Genomic DNA, 25,209 nt, shown 5'->3' with positions numbered 1-25,209 from the left:
TACTGATTGCTGCATATAAATATGACCCTTCAAAATTCAATATATGTATAATTTAATTTCAACTTTTAGGAATTGCAAGATTGAGAATATTTTTGAGTCTAGTCCAAGCACCTTCATTTTAAAAATGGGGCAAATGTATTGATGAATAGTTGTCACTTGTGTAAGGTCACCTGCTGTCCCAGGAAGGGGACAGTATATTTGCCTCCTGGTTCCTACCCCAGAGCTCTTTCCCTTGATCTACAGTATTAAAAAAAATTATTGTGTAAATGATTAAGAGCCAACAATATAAAGAAAGGGACAGTTTGAAACTGATTATAAGGAGTTATTTTTCATGGTGTCAGTCATTGCACATGTCATTGTAAACAACCATATTAAGTGAAAAAAATCACTTTATTGCAATTCTGAGATCATATTCATGTACACTGATTCTTTTTTTTAAAGATCCATTTATTTATGCATACAAGGACTGGGGTTCAGGCCAGAGGTGCAGGGGGTGAGAGGATTCACCAGAGACAGAGTGAGGAACAGAACAGGCAGTCTGACTGAAATAAACTGCTGAGGGGAGCAGCAGGCGTGACAGAAGAGGTCTGCTGCACCACATGGGTAGCTCCCTGGCCGGCCGTGGATTGAATTCCTGCTGCAGAGGCTGTGGATTGCCTCATAAGTGTTGTGTTTAACCCCTTGAGCCACCAGGGAGGCCCCATGTACATTCATTCTTAAGTAAAGAATCTTTCCTCCAGCTGGTATTCAACATGTAGACTATTTTTCAAAAGGGAAATAGAGACAACAAAGAAAGGTAGTGTGATTCACACATATATTTCTTACATTTATCAAACTTCAACCACTGATCTTCTATAATAACTTTGAAACAACTATGAGAAGTACCAAAGTGCTTAATTTACTGAGGCTTTCTCACATGGCAGACTCAGAAAAAAAATCTAGAAAGTAGAGCATTTTGCCTGTTAGGTAAAGAATGGGAAATAATGAAATGTATTATTTTGTATTTTCAGAATTTTACAATTTATAATGGAGAGGAAGACTTTCAAAAAACCTCATATATAACCTCAGCCATGAATGACATATGTCAGGTATTTCCGAGACTCCAAAGAAATACTTAAGCGATAGAAACTCCAGAGAAGTGTATATCCCTCCCCTTGTGGCTTTTGGGGTTCTTTTGCTAGGCTTAAGTTTATATATTAAAGAAAAAGATAAGTCAATCTTCATATCCAGCTGAGAATTTAAAAAAAAAATTGTCTAGGTGACTACAATACCGTGTGTTAAGAAACCAGTGGTTGGAAAAATAAGAATGTGGTCCTTCCGATGGCAGAAGGGGTGAATACAAGATGTGTACACCCACTGCGGGAAACACACCAAAATGAGAGTGTCTTAGAGAAAATTTCTATATATGCCGACAGATCAGTTGCAAAGTTAAAGAAAACTGGCAGAAATAAATTTAAGTACTAGTTTTGCCTAAGGTATGTCTTGCTACTTTCTTTCTGTAACTTATCTTCCCCCTGATATAATTAACTTGCAAAGTAAGCAAAACTATTTCCTTTTAAAATGTTTAACAATGTTTCTCCGAAATGCTATTATGAAACGATTGAAATAATTGTCTGATTTGATAGGGAGATCCTCTGCCCAAAAGAAGCTTTCAGAAAAACAGAGCTCTGGCTAGAAATTTTGTTACTGGATTTATTTTCAACTTTTAAAAAGGAAGAAAAAATTCAAAATCTGCCAAAAAGTGAAAACAGCACAAGCTCCATCTAGTGGTCAGAATGGGGAGGTGCTCTTTAAATTGGGATGAAAATAAGTTGGTTACTACTAGCTACTGTTGAAGTTGTATAAACACAGAGGAACTTGATGCTGACCTCCAGTGGCGAAAATGAAAAACTGCCATGAGTGTTGGCAGAACCCTAGAATCAAGGTTTAGAAGTTTTGGAAATATTTATCCAATCTCATGCTAAATAAAATACTCCACACAACAGGTTTTCCTTAGATATCATAAACTAGGTGATTTTAGGAGAATTTATATTAAATTATTTGTGTATAGCTGTTAGAAACATGGATATACTTTACTCAAATATATTTTACATTAATGTATTTTATATACACTTTAATCAAGTGTAATTATATTTTACTGAAATGTATTTAAATAAAATATATTTTACTTAATATATAAATAGCATAGGATCAAAATTTATGTTTACAGAAGTAAATTTAGTATCACCCTGAAATTAATTAATATGCAAATAATTTTATGTTGTATAGATATAAATGATTAGATAAAAGACATCTATCAATCTATCTATCAACAGATATAAATAGCCTAGAAAACCAAATTGATTTCTTGGCTATTATTATTTAGGGTAAGATTAATTTTAAGTAAAAATATAAATGAACTTGGAGCCTCCCTGGTGGCACAGTGGTTGAGCGCTGGGTTGCGAAGCTGCCCGCAGCCTCTGCAGCACCGGTTTGATCCCCAGCTGCCAGGTGAGGGTGCCACATGACGCGCAGACCTCTCCTGTCGCCCGCTGCTCTCCTCAGCAGTGTATTTCGTCAGTCTGTCCGTTCTGCTCCCTGCTCTAGCTCTGGTGAATTCTCTCACCCTCCCGCACTCCTGACTGTATCCAGTGCTTGTATAAATAAATCTTTAAAAAAATATATAAATGAACTTAAAGAACAATTGAATCAGTAATAGAAATTATACATGGATTTATTGGCACAGAAACCTCAGCTAATAAAAATCTACCCTGTCTCATGTGATAGTCTTACTCAATATTTGATTTTCTATGATTATTCATAGTTGTATTTTCCCGTTAAATTAACTCTCCCTACATTTTTGTCACATTGCATTTGACAATTCATTGACTCTTAGTATTAGAAGAGAGTCTAGCACACAGAACAATCTTAATAAGTAACTGTTAATGGATGAGCTTATCAAAAACTACTGAAACTTGGGCCTTCCCGGTGGCACAGCCGGTTGAGTACAGCGCTGTGAATCTGTCCGCAGTCTCCGGAGCCCTGGTTCGATTCCTGGCCGGCCAGGGAGAATCCCCATGGAGAGGCAGACCTCTCCTGTCTCGCCCACTGCTTTGGTCCGTCTGCCTGTTCTGCTCCCCAATCTGTCTCTGGTGAATCCTCTCATCCTCCCACGACTCTGGCCTGTAACCCAGCTCTTGTATAAATAAAAATAAATCTTTAAGAAACAACAACAAACAAACAAACCTACTGAAACTTACTTTATAGAGAAACACATAAAAGATTGAGTAATTTGCTCAAATGTAAACAAATTCTAAGTGGAGCTACAAATGTTTTCCCAGATCAGTCCTATTCAACGTTTCTTAAGCACCCACAATGTACCAAGCTTCATGCTGAAGATAAAACTAAAAAGTTTCAATTAGCACACAAACATCATCCTGAAGGAGAACACAGTCTTCTGCCCATTATTTCTGCAAACTCATATGAATCTTTCTGACTAATAGAGAAAGGACTACCCCATGTCATAATCAGGTAAAGAAAAAGGAAAAGATCCACAGGCTGAAATATAGAATACTTACCTCTAAACTAGCATGTAAAGGACAGACCAACAAAATGGGAGGATTTGAAATTCGAAATCCATTGGCCCCAGGAATTAACTGCAGTTCTGAAAGATTAATATCATAATTTTTATAAAATATGCATAAGGTATCCGTAATGATTTTTTTAAAAATGATACTAAAGTAGGAGAGAGGAAAAACAATAAGACTTCTTATTCTTCCTAAGATTTCTGAGCTATTTAAGAGAAACTCCAGCCTAAAATACTTTATCTTTACCTGAAATGTCCATCTCCTCTTTCCACCTTCAAAGCCGCCCACCAAACACTGGAACTTGTAGACACACAGTAGAAATGACCTCCTTTGCAAGTTTTTCTGGACTACCTCTTCATCCTTCCAATCCCAAGTTAGATTCCTTATTTTGCCTTTGCTTTGCTTTTCTATTATAAAACTTTGTCAAGGAAAGGAAAACGTCAAAACCTGAGTTACTGGTTCTGTAATGTCTACCCAAGGCAGAAATATGAATGAAATGACCTATGAAGGTGAATTTTAGCACTAAGTTTATCAGGTCAAGTAAAAGGCATTAAATTGAATGATCTGCCTAAGTACGGAATACAGATTGTCCCTGACTTAACAATAGTTCAGTCTACAATTTTTGACTTTAAGATGTTTCTTTCAACTGTGTAGTTTAATGGTGAGAATCCATACTACCATTCTGTTCTTTATTTTCAGTACAATATTCAATAAATTACATAAATATTCAATAGTTCATCATAAAAATAGGGTAATTTTTTAAAATCACTTTTCCCAACTGCAGGCTAATGTAAGTGTTTTGAGCATGTTCAAGATAGACTAGGCTAAGATTTGAGGTTCAGTAGATAAAGTGTATTAAATGCATTTATGTACTGTAATATTTTCAATTTATGATTCATTTAGGGCATGTATTTTTTTTATTTATTTATTTGTTTGTTTGTTTGTTTGTTTGTTTGTTTATTTATACAAGCACTGAGTACAGTCAGAAGCGAGGGAGGGTGAGAGAATTCACCAGAGCCAGAGCGGGGAGCAGAGCAGGCAGAAGGACCAAAGTACACTGCTGAGGGGAGCAGCAGGCGGCAGGAGAGGTCTGCGCACCATGTGGGACCCTCCTCTGGTGGCCGGGGAGCAGCTGGGGATTGAACTGGCGCCGCAGAGGCCGCGGGGAGCTTTGCAACCCAGCGCTCAACCGCTGCGCCACCGGGGAGGCCCTATGATTCATTTAGGGGATGCAATCCCAGCATGAAGTAAGAAATATCGCTATAGAAAAGGTAAATTAATAGCAGATTTTAGCCTAATTGGTATTAATTAGGTTCAATAGCAGCAAGTTCAACTCAATAGAGTTAAGATTTCTAGATAGAGATAAAACAAAAACTAAGACTGAATAAAAGGTATTATAATATTCTGGGTGCTTAGAGATTCTTTATTTCAGGTAAATTATTGTCCTATGGGTCTAGTCTAGTGCACCACTTGTTCTTTATGAATAAAGTTTTATCATAATATGGACATACTTATTGATTTATGTATATCCATGAATGCTTCAGTACTATAATGACAAAGTTGAGTATTTGACACAGAGAAAGTATAGCCTGAAAAGTTTAAAATATATTCTGTCTGGCCCTTGGCAGAAAAACTCGTCCCACATCTGATCTACTCAAATTCTGTCATTTGTAGATAAGAAAATTGATCCTAAATAAATTAACACTGGCATAATAACAGAGCTAATTATATCAGCACCCAAAATAAAATCTGGTTTTCTGATTTGAATGGAAGAGTTGATTTTGATCATTTGTGGCTTGGTTATTGCACATGTAATTATATATTAAAATAGTATTTCAGGAATGGAAGCAGTCAGAAGGACCAAGTTTAACATGAAATCTTGAAGCATTTATGAAATTTTATGTATCCCATGTGATTGAAGAATAAGACAAAGAAGTAGGGCAGTTTGGGAGTCCCCTATGCATGGTGTGGTTTTATTTCTATCCACCAGAATTTTACCACTACTGTTTTGCATGTGGTAAAAGCCACGAGAAGAGACAAATGTGGGGACAGGCAGAATAAAATTAAACACTTGTTAAATAGCTTCTGATGTGCTACTTGTTTACAGCTTTGAACTTGTCTTACCTTTAAACCAGTGAAATGGATATTATTCATATTATGTATGTGAGAAACAGACAGACAGAAAGGAAGATTATTTAATGTACAGAAAGGAAGCTGATGCAATTTGTGTTGTATCACAATGCTTGCAAGTAGCAAAGTGGGATGTACACCTATGTCTTTGGGTCTTACTTCAAGTCAGAAATACTGTCCTGCCATCACTGCCTTATGTTTTGGGTGTTCAATATTGGTGAGATCTCAGTCCTATATGTCAGATTTCACTACCTATTATCTCCCTCCAAAGGGATAGACTTAAAATCATGGTAAAATATATAGACACTTAGTCTTACACTGTGGAAATGTCATCTCTTATTTTAAAACTTCTCAGTGGCATTTCAAAAGTGCACTCTCTCTGAGACATATATATTACATATCATACAAAGAGAGATGGAAAATGAAATAAAGTTCAAATAAAATGACTTGTGAAGTAAAATTGAATACACTTACTGTTATTCATTTTAAATCTGGTCTTCAGTTCATGGCTAAACCATCCCACTAACCTAAAATATAAATGACAACATTAGATATTTTGGACTACAAAATAACCACATTTATGAATCTGGAACCCACATATTAAAAAAAAGTGATATGAATCAACAAATAATTGTATAGACAATGCATGATATCATAAGGCAAGGGATATTTTTAACCTTATCAATAATGAGGATAAAATTAATTTATTCATATTACTAGTTCTATCCTTTTGGTGAAATAAAGTCATCTTTAAATATAAAAGATTCATACACATTTAAAAATCTATATTTAAAACTAGTGATGGGGAGAAGTATGCTACAGGGCACATTTGAAAGTTTTCACCAACAGTTTTTTAAGGGAATTGTTTCAACAGCTCTATGATCATAGAGCATGGATGGACATTTGTACAGGAGAAATGAAAATGTCCCACACAATTTTTAAAAAACTCCATCTCAGTAATACTTAAAAATATGAAATAGCATAAAAAGGTATATTTCCTATACCAAGTTGGAAAGTCAGTTGAAAATTACAATGCCTCTTTCCTTCAAGTATTTGAAGAAAAGGAAGTTCTTTGTCTAATGATTAGAATAATGAGGATAAAACTTTTGTTAGAACACAATATGAAAATGTAAATGAAAAATATATATAGTTTTCTGATTAAACACTTTCATTCCTTTCAATTTATCCAAAGAACTGTTTGGATTGTGCTAAGATTTATGTATGAGGATGACTAATACAATCAAGTGTATAGAGACAAAACAACCTAAATATCTTGTTAAGTGAGAATTAACAACAAAACTGAGAAGAAATTGAAGGGATCTGACATATCAATAGCTTGTCAAAAAGAGGGATGAAAACACACAAATCAATAAGGCATTAGAAAAGAAAACGTTCCATGAAAGAAGGAAGAAGAAAGTAAATATACCATAGGAAAGACAGCAAGAAGCAGAGCATAGTTGTGAGGAAAAAAATAGACAACAAAGACAAAATAGATTTTTAGTACTTTAGCTTATTAAATGTAATAAGCAAAGAAATTCTTTTATAACCAATGTGAGTTTCCAAACAAGAAAAGTACAAGTGAAATATAAAAATAATTTAAGTATGAAAAATAAATAATAATTAAAAAAATAAAGTGGTACTATGGAGTTAATACAGATAAAAGTTAAAGTTATGGCTAGAATATATCAATTTTGGTGAGGGGAAGGGATAACAATTAATTGATGAAACATAAGACAGTAAAGCTATGAAGAATAAAGTATTATTGGAAAAGTTAGTCCAAAATAAAAAAAAGTAAGAACATAAAATATAGACTGCCAAGATTAATTTAAAAACATAGCTCAAGAAAATGATTTTCTAGGATAATGCTATTTATCCAAAATAATCATGAAAGTGAAAGAAAATCTAAAGTAAAAGATTTTAATAGAAGAAAATGAGGAACATCTCAAACATCTAGAACTCACAAAAGGAGGTGGTCTCAAAGGGAAAGTATATCACATTTCTCATAGTAGATAACACCAATAAAATTTAAACTATTACAGAGCATAGAAACCAAAATCCAGATCCAAGAAGGTATGAGAGATTTCCACTTGTTTTTTTTTTTTTTGACATGTGTACAAATACAATATTAGTATCAAACCAGGTTAACATTGCTACATAAAGAAAAGCACATAAAGAAAAACATATTAATACAAAAATCATAAAAAGATATTCTATTGTTTATTGAAACAATGTGTTATGAACAGTGGGACTCACTTAAGGAATTCAAAGACAACTCTGTAGTAGCAAATTTATTAATATGCAATTGTATTACTAAAGCTAAAAAGGAAATTATAGGATCATAGTCATAAACCAGATATTTCAACATTCTTAATTTTTAAAAAATCTAACCTTGCAACATACTGATAGTAGGATACCTATTGCATTAAATATATCTTTTTTTTTTTTAAGAGGCATGTATTTTTATTTATTTATTTGTTTGTTTGTTTGTTTGTTTTTGTTTATACATGCACTGGGTACAGTCAGAAGACGCGGGAGGGTGAGAGAATTCACCAGAGCCAGAGCGGGGAGCAGAGCAGGCAGAAGGACCGAAGAACACTGCTGAGGGGAGCAGCGGGCAGCAGTTGAGGTCTGCGCGCCATGTGGGACCCTCTTCAGGTGGCCGGGGAGCAGCCAGGGATTGAACCGGTGCCACAGAGGCCACGGGCAGCTTCACAACCCAGCGCTCAACTGCTGCGCCACCAGGGAGGCCCCATTAAGTATATCTTTATAGAGTCTAGAAGTCAGACTTAATAGAGAAAATGACCAAAGATACTTTCATTATTTTGCAGTTTTAAAAACTGGAAAAGAGGTAGTAAGTTATCACTGCTTACAAAATTCTGTAATTTTGCAACTGGTGTGAACAAAGATAATTTAGTATAGTAATCTGATATGAAAAATAAATACATTTAAAGTTGCAACAAAAAAATATATTGCTAAGAAATGTTCCAGGCCTACATAAAAAATTTTTAACACACTCCTAAATCTAAAAAACAGCAGAGTAAAGGGGCGGAGCAACATGGCGGCGAGGAGACGCTGCGAGTAAGATCTCCCATTAAAAAAAGTTAATAGGGAGGAAAAGCGGCAGGTCCCAGTGAGAACTGGGACACGGAAGATAAATGGACGACTCCAGCAAACTGCCCAAAGAAGAAAGTTGCCATAAAAGAGGACGAGAAGGGAGGGAAGCGCAGAACCCTGCTCCCCTCCCCCGCCCACAGAGGCGGCACTCTCCAACCGGCAGAGACGAGGGAAACAACAAACCAAAACGCCCAACAAGAAAAACGGATGCAGCAAGTGGGACTGTGAGTGGAAAGGAACTATTGCAGCCACCATACCCCGTGAACGGGAGCTGAGGCGAACCCTGCAGGATTCGCTGCGGCAGTGAGCGAACGGCTCCGGGCACAATTAGAGAAGAACAAAGACCCCGGGAGACGCGCACACAGCCCAGGCTGCGCTCGGTGCGCTTGAAAAGCAAGTGCAGACCAGGATCTCGGCTGCCCAGGTCCCCGCGCCTGCGACCTAGGCTTGGGAGACAACCTAGGCTTGCGGGGAGATGCTCGGAGGTCCTCACTGAGGTGAAGGTCCCTCCCTGAGTAAGCAGGAACCAGGCGCCCAGGCACGGGAGCAGTGCAAAAGGCGCCATTCCCGCGCCACTGAACTGGGCTACAGCCCGCGTCCTGGAACTGAGGGCTTTGGAACTGAGACCCGGGACACGAAATTAGGGGCGTGGGTTCCCCACGACGGTGGGGCACAAGGCAGACACAGCACCCCAAAGCCGTTGAGGTGTACCCTACCATCCCCGCTCTGCTCCCTGTCCCACGGGGTGGAAAATCAGCTTCCCAAGGGCTCTAGGAGAGATCTCTGGTGCCACCTAGCGATTTGAAGCCAGCACAGGCTCCTGAAGGAGCTAGTGGCCAGCTGGGGAGTTAGCCCACACCCGGCCCCTTCCGAACAAGTAGTCTGAGCCCACAGGGAGAGCGAGCACCCACCGCCGGGGCAGACCAGGCACGCAGAAGAGTGTGCCTGACACCGTACGCGCAGGGAGTGTGTCCCACATCACCATTTTAGAACAGGGACATTTCTTCAGTAAAGACTACCTGCAGAAGGCTTCTTCAGGAGCCAGAGGTGAGCGGGGGAAGTTCGCCCACGCCAGACCCCCTCTGGCCTGCAGTCCAAGCCCAGAGGGGGAGCAGGAACCCACCGCCGGGGCAGACCAGGTGCACAGGGGAGTGTGTCCCCACATCGACATTTTAGGACAGGGACCTTTCTCCAATAAAGACTGCTTGAAACTGACAGATGACTCCTGGAGGAACCAGAGGGGAGCAAAGAAGCTCACCCAAGATGCCGGCCAGTCCCAACTACACAGTGTCCCAACGCATACGGCAAATTAGAAAACAGACAGTAGGGAGGAGAAGAACCACACGCAACCTAGCAACTCTCCAGAGAAAAAGCACACCACAAAAAGAAAACCAGCCCTCAGATTGCAACGACAGTAACTTGGAAGAACTTCTGAGCCTTCCAGAAGGAGAATTTAAAATTGCCGTGATTAAAAAACTGACAAAAGTCATAAAGGAAAACAATGATAAGGGAAAAATAATCAACGATCAGAAGAATGAAATTGAGTCCCTAAAGAGGGAAGTAAAAGAAATGCAGGAGATCAAAGAATTAGTGGAAGAACTAAAGAATTCTGGGAAAAGCAATGAAAGCAGAATTGATGAAATGGAAGAACGAATAAGTGCTCTTGAAGACACAGAAATAAAAAGAACCAAAACAGAAAGGAAAGAGAAGTACGAAGGAAAAAGAATGAAGAAAGACTTCGGGAACTATCTGACTCCATGAGGAAAGGAAATATAAGAGTTATAGGAATACCAGAAGGAGAGGAGAGAGAAGTAGGAACAGAGAAAATATTCAAAGAGATAATTGAAGAGAACTTCCCAAATGTGAAGAAGGAGCTGAAAATTGATATACAAGAAGCAAGAAGAACACCAAACTTCCACGACGAAAGAAAAAATACAGCAAGACACATAATAGTAAAGCTCCAAGAATCCAGGACAAGGAAAAAATAATGAAGCTGGCAAGAGGGAAGAAACAGATAACATTCAAAGGAAAGCCAATCAGGCTGACATCAGACTTCTCCGAAGAAACACTACGGGCAAGGAGAGAGTGGAGGGACATAGTCAACAGACTCCAAGAAAACAGATGCCAACCAAGAATACTCTATCCCGCAAAGCTCTCCTTCCTCTTTGAAGAAAGAATATGGACCTTCCCAGACAAACAGAACCTCCGGAATTTCATTGCAACTAAACCCCCACTCCAAAAAATACTACAAGGAGTCCTAAAGCCAGAACCTCAGAGGGACGAATAACAATGAAAGAAGGCCAAAAAAAAAAAAAAGTTATTAAAAGAATAAATAAATAAAATCAAAGGAAAGACAAACACAATGGCAAATACAGATGTTAACATATCAATATTAACTCTAAATGTAAATGGACTAAACTCTTCAATAAAAAGACACAGAGTTGCAGCCTGGATTAAGAAACAAAACCCAACCTTTTGCTGTCTCCAGGAAACAAATTTAGCTACAAAAGATAAAAATAGGCTCAAAGTTAAAGGATGGAAAACAATCCTACAAGCAAATGGACCAAAAAAGAAAGCAGGAACAGCTATACTTATATCAGATAAAACAGATTTCAAACTCAAAAAGATAAAAAGAGACCCCAATGGTCACTACATTATGATCAAGGGGACAATACTTCAAGAAGAAATAACACTCATTAACATATACGCACCAAACGAAGGAGCACCAAAATATATCAGACAACTGTTGTCCTCTCTGAAAACAGACATCAGAGAAAACACATACGTAGTGGGAGACTTCAACACACCACTATCAACAATGGATAGATCAACAAGACAAAAAATAAGTAAAGAAACCAAAGCTCTAAATAAGGACCTAGAGCAATTGGGCTTAACAGACATCTATAGAACACTAAACCCCAAAAAAATGGAGTACACATTTTTCTCAAGCGCACACGGATCATTCTCCAGGATCGATCACATACTGGGGCACAAGACAAACATCAACAGATACACCAAGATTGAAATCATATCAACCATCTTTTCTGACCATGAAGGCATCAAACTAGAAATAAACCATAAAAAGAAGGCAAGGAACTTTCCTACCTCATGGAGATTAAAAACCACACTACTGGAAGACCACTGGACTAATGAGGAGATCAAAGAGGAAATTAAAAAATTTTTTGAATTGAACGACAAGGAGGACACCAATATCCTAAATGTATGGGATGCAGCAAAAGCAGTAATAAGAGGAAAATATATAGCAATAGAAGCTCACATCAAGAAACAAGAAAGAACTCAAAGAAACAACCTAATCTCGAAGCTCAAAGATCTAGAAAAAGAACAACAAAAAAACCCCAAAACCAGTAGAAGAAAAGAAATAATAAAAACCAAAGCAGAAATAAATGAAATTGAAACTAAAAAAACAATCCAAAAGATCAATGAAACCAAGAGCTGGTTCTTTGAAAAAATCAATAAAATAGACAAACCCCTAGCCAGGCTCACAAAGGAAAAAAGGGAGAAAGCACAAATAAACAGGATCATCAATGAAAGAGGAGAAATCACAACGGACACAGCAGAAATCAAAAGAATAATCAGCAACTACTATGAACAGTTATATGGAAACAAGTTTAACAATCTAGAGGAGATGGACAAATTCCTACAACTCTACAATCACCCAAAGCTAGATAAAGAAGAAATAGAACACCTAAACAGACCAATTACAATTAGCGAAATTGAAATGGTAATCAAAAACCTCCCCAAAAACAAAAGCCCAGGACCTGATGGATTTACAAATGAATTCTACCAAACATTCAGAGACGAATTAGTGCCTATCCTTCACAAACTCTTCCAAAAAATTGAGAAGGAAGGGACAATACCAAACACGTTCTATGAAGCCAACATTACACTAATACCAAAACCGAACAAGGACAACACAAAAAAGGAAAACTACAGGCCAATCTCCCTAATGAACACTGATGCAAAAATCCTCAATAAAATTTTAGCCATCAGAATCCAACAATGTAGCCATAAGATAATTCACCACGACCAAGTAGGATTCATTCCAGGGGCACAAGGATGGTTTAACATCCGAAAATCAATCAACGTTATCCAACACATCAACAAAAAGAAATATAAAAACCATATGATAATATCAATAGATGCTGAGAAAGCTTTCGACAAAGTGCAACACCCATTCATGATAAAAGCCCTTGAAATTCTTGGGATACAAGGAACATACCTCAACATCATAAAGGCCATCTATGACAAGCCAACAGCCAGTATCATTCTCAATGGTGAAAAGCTGAAAGCAATTCCATTAAGATCTGGAACAAGACAAGGATGTCCACTCTCACCACTGCTTTTCAATATAATACTGGAAGTCCTAGCCAGGGCAATAAGACAAGAGAAAGACATCCAAGGAATCCAAATAGGAAAAGAAGAAGTCAAACTATCACTATTTGCAGACGATATGATATTATACATAGAGAACCCCAAAAACTCCACAGAAAAGCTAATTCAACTCATCAATCAGTTCAGTAAAGTGGCAGGATACAAAATCAACACGCAAAAGTCAGTAGCCTTCCTATACACAAACAATAAATCTGAAGAAGAAGAAATCAAAAAAAACATCCCTTTTGTTATTGAAACAAAAAAAATCAAATATTTGGGAATAAATCTAACAAAAGAGGTAAAGGACCTATACAAAGAAAACTATAAAACACTGTTAAAAGAAATAGAAGAAGACACAAAGAAATGGAGAGACATCCCCTGCTCGTGGATTGGAAGAATAAACATTATTAAAATGGCCATCCTTCCAAAAGCAATATACAGATTCAATGCTATTCCAATCAAAATTTCAATGTCATTCTTCAAAGAAATAGAACAATTATTGATGAAATTCATATGGAATCACAAAAAACCCCGAATAGCCAAAGCTCTCCTGAAAAAAAAAGAAGGGAATGGAGGCATTACACTCCCAGACTTCAAACTATACTACAAAGCCATAATCATCAAAACTGCATGGTATTGGAACAAAACAGACATACAGACCAATGGAATCGAATAGAAAATCCAGAAATAAACCCACAGATTTATGGTCAACTAATCTTTGACAAAGGAGCAAAGACTATGCATTGGAGCAAAGAAAGTTTGTTCAATAAATGGTGCTGGGAAAACTGGGTCGCTACATGCAAAAGAATGAAGCTTGACCACTACCTCACACCATACACAAAAATCAACTCAAAATGGATTAAAGAACTAGACATAAGACCTGAAACCATAAAATATATAGAAGGAAATATAGGCGAAACACTACGTGATTTGCACATCAAAGACATCTTTACAGACACATCACCCAAAGCAGTGATAGTGAAGGCGAAGATAAATAGCTGGGACTACATCAAATTAAAGAGCTTCTGCACAGCAAAAGAGACAATAACAAAAACAAAGAGAAACCCCACCAACTGGGAGAACATTTTTGCACCCAACACTAATGATAAAGGACTGATCACAAAAATCTGCAAAGAGCTGATGAGACTCAACAACAACAAAGAAAATAATCCAGTCAAAAAATGGGCAGAAGAGCTAAAAAGAAACTTCTCTGAAGAGGAAATGCAAATGGCCAACAGGCATATGAAAAAATGTTCAACATCACTTGCCATCAGGGAAATGCAAATCAAAACTACCATGAGATACCATCTTACACCAGTGAGAATGGCACATATTAAAAAAACTAGCAACAACAAATGCTGGCGAGGGTGTGGAGAAAAAGGAACTCTCTACACTGTTGGTGGGAGTGCAAACTGGTCCAACCACTGTGGAAAGCTGTGTGGAGATTTCTGGACCTACTAAACATAGAGCTTCCATATGATCCAGCAATTCCACTCCTAGGTATTTACCCAAAGGACACAGAAACATCAATTCCAAAGAACACCTGCACCCCTATGTTTATAGCAGCACTGTTTACAATAGCTAAGCTTTGGAAAAAACCCAAATGCCCAAAAATAGATGACTGGATCAAGAAGATGTGGTACATATATACCATGGAATATTACTCAGCATTCAAAAAAGATAAACACATGCAATTTGCAGCAACATGGATGGCGCTGGAAGGGATCATGCTCAGCGAAATAAGCCAAAAAGAAAAAGAAAAATACCGGATGGTCTCACTCATAGCAGGAATCTAGAAAACTTAAATAAGGGACCAGGAAAATGAATAACTATAAGAAAGTGAAAATCAAAATCAACAAAAAACTATGAACCAGAGACACTTTTAGGGGGGCGGGAGGGGAGGGATTGGGGTCAGAATGGGGGGGCTGCAATTGTATGGGGAATATAACAATAAAATTCATTATTAAAAAAAATAATAATAAAAATAAAAGAAAAAAAAATAAAAAACAGCAGAAAGATTTGAATAATAGTCAACATAAATAAAGTCCATTCTCAACTTGTTATATAAACTTTATATGATATCAATAAACCATACAATAGATTTTGATTTTATTTGGTACTAGTCAATTTGATTCTAATGCCATAAGGAAAATTAATAAAATACTACTAAAAAAATCACTTAAAAATAATAGCAATGAAGCTAAATATTCCCACAAAATATTACATATTATATACTTCAAAGCTTTGTAAACCTTTAAAGTGAAAACAACGTGGTATTGTGTCATCAAATAAAAAAATAATTAATTATATTAATAAAGCTAAAGAGACCATAATTTCCACAGACTAATGAATCTTTGAGAACATTCTATGAAGCAGCAATTTATTTTTGAAAAATCATTTGCAATTTTTATCAGTTAATCTTCCTAGGATAAAAATATTTAGAGATCAAAAATGCAAAAACAACCAACCACGAAAAATGACCAAAACATATTAACAGATCATATGGAAAAGGAAAATGGCTCTTAAACATGAAAAAGAAGAGCTCTCCACTAATTAAAAGAAAAATACAAATTAAGCCACACTGATATGCCAATGTTTACATCTTAGATGAACAAAAACAAGTTCTATTACATACTTTATTGGTATTAACAATTATAAATAAACACACATACTTATTGGTATTAACAATAGAGACTCTCATGTATTATTGTTGAATAAGTTGATGCACCCCTTTGGAGAACAAAAGAGTAAGAGTTATAAAATTTAAAAAAATGCATATACCATTTAACCCGGAAAATTCATTTCTAAGAATTTACTTTCCAGAAGAACCTGTACTAACTATGAGGAGATTCTTCCCTTTTAATAACAGCCTAAGGCTTGAAAAGAACCTAAAAATCCTTCAATAGCCATGTGGTTTTATAAATTATGGCAAGTCTGTATAAGAAAATATGATACAGTTATCAAATTAAAAATGAGTGAGGAAAAGTTGTATGTCTTTGAAAGGAAATGATTATAAGACATGAAATCCAGGGCCTCCCCTGGTGGCACAGGAGGCTGAGTGCAGCGCTGTGAAGCTGTCCACAGCCTTTGCAGCGCCAGTTCGATCCAAGCTGGCCGGGAGGGTCCCACATGGCATGCAGACCTCTCCTGTCTCGCCCACTGCTCCCCTCAGCAGTGTATTTTGTCAGTCTGCCTGTTCAGTTCCCCACTCTGTCTCTGGTGAATCCTGTCACCCTCCCACGTATCTGGCCTGTACCCCAGTTCTTGTATAAATAAATAAATATTTTTTTTTTTAAAAAAAGGCAGGGGGAAAAAAACAGCTTAGGAAGTATGAAGGAATATCCTTCACGTAAGTATTGAATAAATGACCAAGTACCTAAGCTTATATTTAGCAGACCTTTGTGCCTGCAGGGAATATGAGTAAGTTTAAGGGTGTTGAGGTAACTGTTCTTTTTAACCAGTCATGTAATATCTAGCCTTTGAAATGGTTCAGACTGTCAGCTGTGTACATTGACCCTGTGAATAACCATCACATACCAATTCATTCTGTTTGGCTCACTGGGTCTTTTGCATAATGTCCCTGATTTGTTCTCCACTTCGAATGCCTCTCTACACTATGTGAGTCTATTTTCCCCTGCCTCCCTTTCCCACTCTTATTTTTCTTTCAGTGTAATATTGCTTGACCTTAAGTGATTTCTGCTCACTTATTTGTTAAGTTTATTAATTTTCTAGTATGCACTTAATACTTCAATTTCAGAATTATAGTCAAATGATTTTTCTAGAGTGAAGTATTAAGTCTGCTTAGAAAACTGATGGTTCAGTTAGATTTCTATTTCTACTACCTATATTTTTAGTTACACATTAATTGTTAGTTGCCAGTTTCCAGATTTGAAAAATCTGAAGGGCCTCCCTGGTGGTGCAAGGGGTTGTCTCAGCACTATGAAGCTATCGACAGCCACTGCAGTACAATTTTGATCCTGGGCCAGGGAGGTGACCCACATGGCACAGCAGACCTTTCCTGTCTCACTTGTTGTTCCCTCAGCAGTGCATTTCAGTCAGTCTACCTGTTTTGCTCCACACTCTGTCTCTGGTGAATCCCATAACCCCCGTATCTCTGACCTACACCCCAGTTTCTGTATGCATAAATAAATAAAATAAATCCTTAAGAAGGAAAAAAGAGAAAAATCTGAAACTTCAGGGACAAATACTGATGAAATACTGTTTGGAAAAAAAAGTGTTTGGGGAGGTAAAAACTTTGAACACATCAAGATTTTTTCCTCATTGTGTATAAATAGTTTCCTACAAATTACTTCTTCTCCACAGTGAAATCAGTAAATTCTCTTGCTCCAGAGTCATTTGTTAAGTGACAAGCACCAATAGAACCAAAACTCTAATCTTTAGGTTTGAGTTCCAAAAATGAGCTTTTGAAATTTATAGCAGAGAGAGTAGTCTTTAAAAGTCTAGGCTTCTAACTTGCAATAGATAGATGTTTGGGAATTATAATCATCACACATCTCATATAGCCTAGCATAAACATTCTATAAACAGCAAAGAGAGACTGGAAAACTATGAACCTCACCCATGAATCAAATAAAATCTATCTATGCTAAAGAAGAGAAAACTTCACAAAGGGGAAAAAAAATGGATTCTGGTCCCTTATATTAAGCCAGGATTCTCTCCCTATGCTTAGTTAAGATCTAGGAGGTAGGAATTGGAATGGGGGAGAAGTCAGTGGGAACTCCACAATGTTTAAAAGAACCTGATGGTGGAAACTGCCTGACTCATGTTCACTCAGTCCTGGAAGGCAGTTCAAAGAGTTTGTGTAGTCAGCTCAGTGCTAATCTTCATGTAAAAATGTTCACAGAGTGGACCTGTGACAGCATCTCCATTTACAACCTAGAAGCACACTAATGCTAGAGACTCAAGAGAGCATACTGAATTTTGTGTGGGAAAGGGTGTAGAAGAGACTAAGGAACTCGATCAACTCCACAAAACTAGTGGTTTGGGATAAAGGACATGGGGTTATGGTGATTCTACAGGTATTTTGGAGGAGGCAGCTATAATGGGAGATGACAAAGGGGGTGTCAAGTACATTTCCAGTGGATTCTAAGAGATGAGTGTGTGCCTCCTCTTTTCCTATGCCCAAGTGTTCAGCCCAGTCACACCCACCCCTGCACCTTTAGATGCCATGTTAAAGATAAAAGGACAAAGAAAGAACTGTACTGACAGAACTTAAATTCTGAATTTACTGATACAATCATAAAAGTCACCAAGCATTCCTAGAAGTTACAAGATTGAATTTCTTCTATCAAAGAAGTTCTGATAGATTAAAGAAAATAATTTGCTCACCTAAATTCATAGCCTGATGTCATTTACATATATAATATCTCTTTAAAATTATCTGATTTCTAATAACTACAATAACACTTTATGTTTACCAAAGTTCCAAAATATTTTTTATAAAAATCGCTAAGAATCAGAACCAATTTTAAGTTAATATAATCATTGAGTTATACCAATTAATTTAAATTGAGTAGGGGGAAAGAGCTACTTTCCTGTGTGTCTGGGTGAATCATTGGTGTCATTGTCAAGTTTGTCCAACATGTCCAGTCCCACCAGGAACTCACTGTTATTTCTCCCTATCAGTTGTTTGTATGGGAGCACTTAATCCTAGTGTCCCGTTGCTGCCAGGTTGGTGATATCATATACAACGATCATATACAACGATATCATATACAACGATCCCAATACTATCCTGAATGGTGAAAAGCTAAAAGCCTTTCCCTTAAGATCTAGAATAAGATAAGGATGTCCACTCTCACCACTGCTTTTCAATATAGTACTGGAAGACCTTGCCAGAACAATAAGACAACAGAAAGACATAGGGAAAGGGAAAATAAGACATAGGGAAAGAAGAAGTAAAACTATCACTATTTGCAGATGATATGATAATATACAAAGAAAATCCTAGAATCTCCACAGAAAAACTAATCAAAATTATAGGCCAGTTTAGTAAAGTAGCAGGATACAAAGTCAACACACAAAAATCAGTAGTCCTCCTATATGCAAACAATCAATCAAAAGAAGAAATTAAGAAAACCATCCCTTTTATAATTGAAATAAAAAAAATACTTGAGAATAAACTGAACCAAAGAGGTGAAGGACTTATACAAAGAAAACTATAAAACATTGTTAAAAGAAATAGAAGACAAAAGGAAATGGAAAGACATCCCTTGCTCTTGGATTGGAAGAAGTAACATTATCATAATGGACATCCTACTGAAAGCAATTTAAAAATTCAATGCTATTCTGATAAAAATTTCATTGACACTCTTCAAAGAAATGGGACAAATAATGTTGAAATTCATTTGAAGCCACAAAATAACTTGAAGAGTCAAAGCTCTCCTGACTAAAATGGAGAATGGAGGTATCACACTTCCACACTTCAAACTATACTACAAAGCCTTAATAATTAAAACAGTGGGCCACCCCTGGTGGCACAGCGGTTGAGGGCTGGGCTGCAAAGCTTTCCGCAGTCTCTGCGGTGCCAGTTTGATCCCTGGCCAAAGGCGAGGGTCCCACATGGCGTGACAGACTTGTCCTGCTGCGCCCACTGCTCCCCCCAGCAGCGTATTTCATCAGTCTGCCTGTTCTGTTCCCTGCTCTGGCTCTGGTGAATTCTCTCACCCTCCTGAACTTCTGACTGTACTCAGTGCTTATACAACTATATAAATAAATCTTTAAAAAAATAATTAAAACAGTATGGTATTGAAACAAAAACAGACACACAGACCAATGGAACTGAATAGAAAGCCCAGAAATGAAGCCACACATATATGGACAACCAATTTTTGACAAAGGAGCAAAGAATATGCAGTGGAACAAAGACAGTTTGTTTGATAAATGGTGCTGGGAAAGCTGGACCATCACATGCAAAAAAATGAAACTAGACCACTACCTCACACCATACACGTAAAACAACTCAAAATGGAGAAATTAATTGGACATAAGAACTAAAACCATAAAATATATAGACGAAAATAAAGGTAAAACACTACATGGCATACATCTCAGTAATATCTTTAAAGACATATCCCCCAAAGCAAAGAAAGTGAAGGAAAAGATAAACACCTGGGATTACATCAAACTAAAAAGTTTCTGAACAGCAAAAGAGACACTAACCAAAGCAAAAAGACACCCTACTGATTAGGAGAAAATTTTTGCACACAATACAACTGATAAGGGACTGATCACAAAGATCTACAAAGAGCTGACACAACAAAAACTAAGTAACAATCCAGTCAAAAAATGAGCAGAATTGCTAAACAGACACTTCTCCAAAGAGGAAATGCAAATGGCCAATAGGAATACGAAAAAAAGTTCAATATCACCTATAATTGGGAAAACGCAAATCAAAACCACAATGAGCTACCACTTTACACCAGTGAGAATGGCACACGTTAAAAAAACAGGCAACAACATATGTTGGTGAGGATGTGGAGAAAAATGAACTCTCCTACATTGCTGGTAGGAATGCAAACTGGTCCAACCATTGTGGAAAGCTGTGTGGAGGAGGTCTCTCAAACTACTAAAATGGAGCTACCATATGACCCAGCAATTCCATGCCTAGGAATCTACCCAAAGGATGCAAAAACACTGATTCAAAAGGATACCTACACCCCTATGTTTATTGCAGCACTGTTTACAATAGGTAAGATGTGAAAACAACCCAAGTGCTCAAAACATATGAGTGGATCAAGATGTGGTATATACACACGATGGAATACTATTCAGCAGTTAAAAAGATAAATTCATGCGATTCACAGCAACATGGCTGGTGCTAGAAGGGATTATGCTCAGTGAAATAAGCCAGAAGAAAAAAGAAAAAAATATTGGATGGTTTCACTTATAGGAGGAATATAGGGGAGCCAAATAAGGGATCAGAAAAGATATATATAACAATAATAATAAATATATATTTCTATATATATAAATAATAAAAAATGGCAGGCAACATAAATCAGAGACATTCTGCAAGGAAAGGGAAGGAAGAGGCATCAAAACAGGGAAGAAAAGAGCACAAGAGACTATGGTGATGGTTTGGGTGAATTGGTGGTGGGGATTTTATGAATACACCTAAAAGGAGAAAGCATATAAGCATGCATTGTTCAAAAATGAACAATGATGTAAAATGTATGTGTGTGTGTATAGACACACAATATATATATATATATATATACACATGTACTATATATATACAATATATATACACATATACTATATATACACACACTATATATACACACTCTATATATAATATATATAATAAACACTACTTTAAAAAGTAAATGTTTATTTGCTAATTAGGATGTATATTAATTGAAAAAACATTTTTTCAGTAGGCATGAAACTGTACTGACTATTGAGAGGAATTCTCTACCCCTCTTGTGAAGGCTGAGATTATATTTGCATAAAAAGGGGAATTACAGAAATAATTCTAGCTTGAATGAATTAGATTCATTCAACTTCATTTAGACCTGAAACTTTAGCTCTTATTTTACAGTTATCTTTTGAAAGAGAAGGAAAATAATAAAGTATAAAAGTATTATTTCTTCTCTAGTTACATATGGAAAACCATTTTGCACATGATCATTTCTGTGGCAACTACCAAAATTTACCTCTCGGCATTTTCTTTTTAAAAACCTGGAAGAGACAATAAGAAAAAAAAACCAGCAACCTTTTTTTTCATTTCTTTTCAATGGGATCAAAATAAAAATCAAAATATTTCAATACTTTATTTAGTAAACTTTCATTTTTGTGTATTAGCCAAAGGGCTAGGTATTTCATTTCTGTTTGTGGAGTGATATTAAAAAGTCAAGAGTTTGAGTTATGATGATTGCTGGATGCATCTGACAGAAACATCAAAGAACCAGTGTGTTAACACGGTATCATAGGAGGAAATAATAGCTTGTGCTTGAAAGTACTGATGACATGTTCATAACCCAAATGCAAAAGAAACAAGTGACTGCACAAAGAGAAAAATGTGTTCTTAGAGAAAAAGCACTCAGAACTGATTTTATAACTAGGGTCAAGGCATCATTTTTTATGCTTTATATACTCAATCTACAAAAGTAACTTTGCATCTTACAAATACAAATACAACATAATGACTGTCAACTTCACTGATCATATGCCTCCTTCGTATTTATTAACTAAGGAGGTACATTTTGCTATTCAATGATTTAGTATGAAGGAGTCTAGGAGACCATCTGGATCCTTAAGCTGCTCCAATGAAAATTCAAATTGTTTCCACACATCCCCCATGCCCACCCAGACAAAATCTGTATCACCCCTGGACAGGAGTGACATAATTCCACAGAACATTTAAAAGTGACCTGGAAAAACAAATTACCGGTTCTAATATCAACAAAAAATTAAAAGGATACCTGAACAAAGCTTTTGCACAGAGAACTGCAAAGGGAAAAAGCCAGAAACTAAGATATGTAAGCCTCAAAAAAGGGTAATTTAATCAGGGATAAAAGTGATAAAAAGGCAATAGTAATAAGTATCAACTCTACTCCATTAAACTATTTTACTATACCCATAGTATGCTTTTAGCTTCTGCTCTTCCACGGAGCTTTCAGAGACTAAAAGAGTAGTATCTCATCTGATCCTTGCTTTATGGCTTGAGACACTCACTTTGAGAAACCACCTTCAACTTCTTCCTGCTGATATAGTCTTGATACAGCTTCCAGCATTGGATCAGTGTTCTGCTTAAGTACTGAGCATGGTACCAACACAAACTACTTGTGTTCTGGTGAATGATCAATCACCAGTCATTGGTAAGTCTTACTTTCCTCAAATCTGAAATGGTGGAAGCAATACCGACCTCAGCATGTTTTTTTTAAAGATTTATTTATTTTTATACAAGAACCGGGGTACAGGCCAGATGTGCGTGAGGGTGAGAGGATTCACCAGAAACAAAATGGGGAACAGAACAGGCAGACTGACGAAATACACTGCTGAGGGGAGCAGCGGGCGAGACAGGAGAGGTCTGCTGCACCATGTGGGACCCTTGCTGGCCAGCCAGGATTGAACCTGCTCTGCCAAGGCTGCAGACAACTTCCAGTGTGCCGCTCAACCCCCTGCGCCACCAGGGAGGCCCAACCTCAGCATGTTGTTACAAAGACTGAGATGACATTAACCTGTTGTGCCTATTTTCCAAAACAACATATTTTAGCTTCTGGAATAAGTAACTTCATGAAGCTTTTACTATAAGGTGGTGGAAAGTACAGTAAGAGAAAGAGAAGAAAGAAAATAATAACTCTTTTTAAAGACCGTGCATATTATCATAATTCCCGTATAATTTGTGGTCAGAGCACTCCAAAGCAGGATAATTACATATTTTTCTATATAATGAGACACTAAAGTCTAATATCTAGATGTTATAGTGCTTTCATGGAATTCAGTGATCAAAGCAATCACTTAAAGAAAACGTTCATCCAATAAATAAAGAAATCATAAATACAAACTCTTACAGTTTTCTTTCATGTAGCCATAAAAAGGGGAGGGGCAGATATTCCATATTGTACGTGCTTCAAAGTCCCGGGGCCAATAATGGTTAATTGTTTCAAATAATCACTGATTTTTCATATGTTTTTCTTCCCTTGCATCTTTATGATGATATAAAGTATGAATTATTAACATGTTCTTTTAATCATTGGTGGTATCTATCTTCAATCTTAATGAAATTCTAAATGTTATTTCTTCTGGAAATAATTGCAACTTTCTAAAATTAATTGCTCTACACTTTCACTTGCTAAGAAGACATTTAATCATTTAAATAGGACATTATAACAAGAGAATGACATTTTTATCTTATTAAAATTTATTTTTACCATAACCAGTAAAATGTCTTATTATCTCTTCTTTGATGTCTTGACAATTTTTAGGATATTTTGAGTATTTTCACAAAAAAGCCAGCATCAATGATATATTTTTAATGTAAGTGTCCTACTAATATAACTCTTACCATAACTAGTTTAAATTTTTGAAAATCATTCTTAATTTAAATAAAAGAAAATAATAATTCCATTCAATAAAGTAAATGTTAAAGTTACAAAGTCTTTTCACTATATTATCTTCCAACTGATAGAAAGCAAACAATGTGAAACCAGATGACTGATCCATCAAACATTTAGCAAATGCCTTGTAAAACAAATCAGTTTAAATTGGGATTTTCATTTAAGTTCTGGTAGTCATTTTACTAATTTTGAGAGCAACAAAAATAAATGTATTTCATTTCACTACGAACCAGATACATTTCAAAGCAGTCACTTAATCTTCTAAATTCAATGAAGTGGATAATATTATTATCCTCATTTTACAGATAAAAAAATAGGGTTCCAATACCCATGATAAACAGTCTAACACAATTACTAATTACTAATGCGCAAATGTAGACGTGGAGCAAGATGACTAAGGATATTCATAAATAAATGCAAATAAACCTTGGGCAGAATTTTTAAAATGAGTTGGAGATTTTATATAAGCAATATTCTCCAGATTACTTAAACGCTGCACTTAAGGTATGAGCTGGCACATGGTGGACTAGATGACAGACAAGGATGGCTGCCCCACAACAATCTTTTTAGTATCCACAATGCTTTTTTTCTTTTTTTCCTGAAGAATTGTTCTTTTTTTTCCATTTTTTATATATTTTACATAATTGTTCATTTTTAAACAATGTTTGCTTCCCCCCCCCCTCAGGTGTAGTCCCCATAGAATTTCCTCCACCAATGCACACCTGCACCTTCACCACAGTCCCTTGTGCTCCTCCCTCCCTCCTTTCAATCCTTCTCCCTCCCCCTTCCCTGCAGGATGTCTTTGGTTTATAATTGTCTGTTTTTGTTTTGTTTTGTTGTGTTTTGTGTCATTATCATTTTACCCCCAATGTCTTATTTGGTTCCCTTATATTCCTCCTATAAGTGAAACCATCCAATAGATT

At 36.5% G+C, this 25,209-nt stretch overlaps 1 protein-coding gene across 1 annotated transcript in view; it reads right to left on the bottom strand.

The window, feature by feature from the left end:
- KYNU (kynureninase) overlaps positions 1-25,209 on the bottom strand; it is a gene marked incomplete at its 3' end in the record, with an annotated part of 118,597 nt that overhangs the window by 4,594 nt on the left and 88,794 nt on the right. Inside the window, exons 10-11 of the mRNA XM_084254036.1 lie at positions 6,171-6,223; positions 3,558-3,643 (exon numbers count right to left, since the gene is read on the bottom strand). Coding sequence (XP_084110162.1) covers positions 3,558-3,643; positions 6,171-6,223 — 139 coding nt within the window. The remainder of the gene's footprint in view (positions 1-3,557; positions 3,644-6,170; positions 6,224-25,209) is intronic.

The sequence above is a fragment of the Talpa europaea genome, assembly GCF_964194135.1.
Source record: "Talpa europaea genome assembly, chromosome: 1".
NCBI classification, from domain to species: Eukaryota; Metazoa; Chordata; class Mammalia; order Eulipotyphla; family Talpidae; genus Talpa; species Talpa europaea.
Note: the sequence above shows the minus strand (reverse complement) of the source record. Positions and strands in the feature narration are given on the sequence as shown.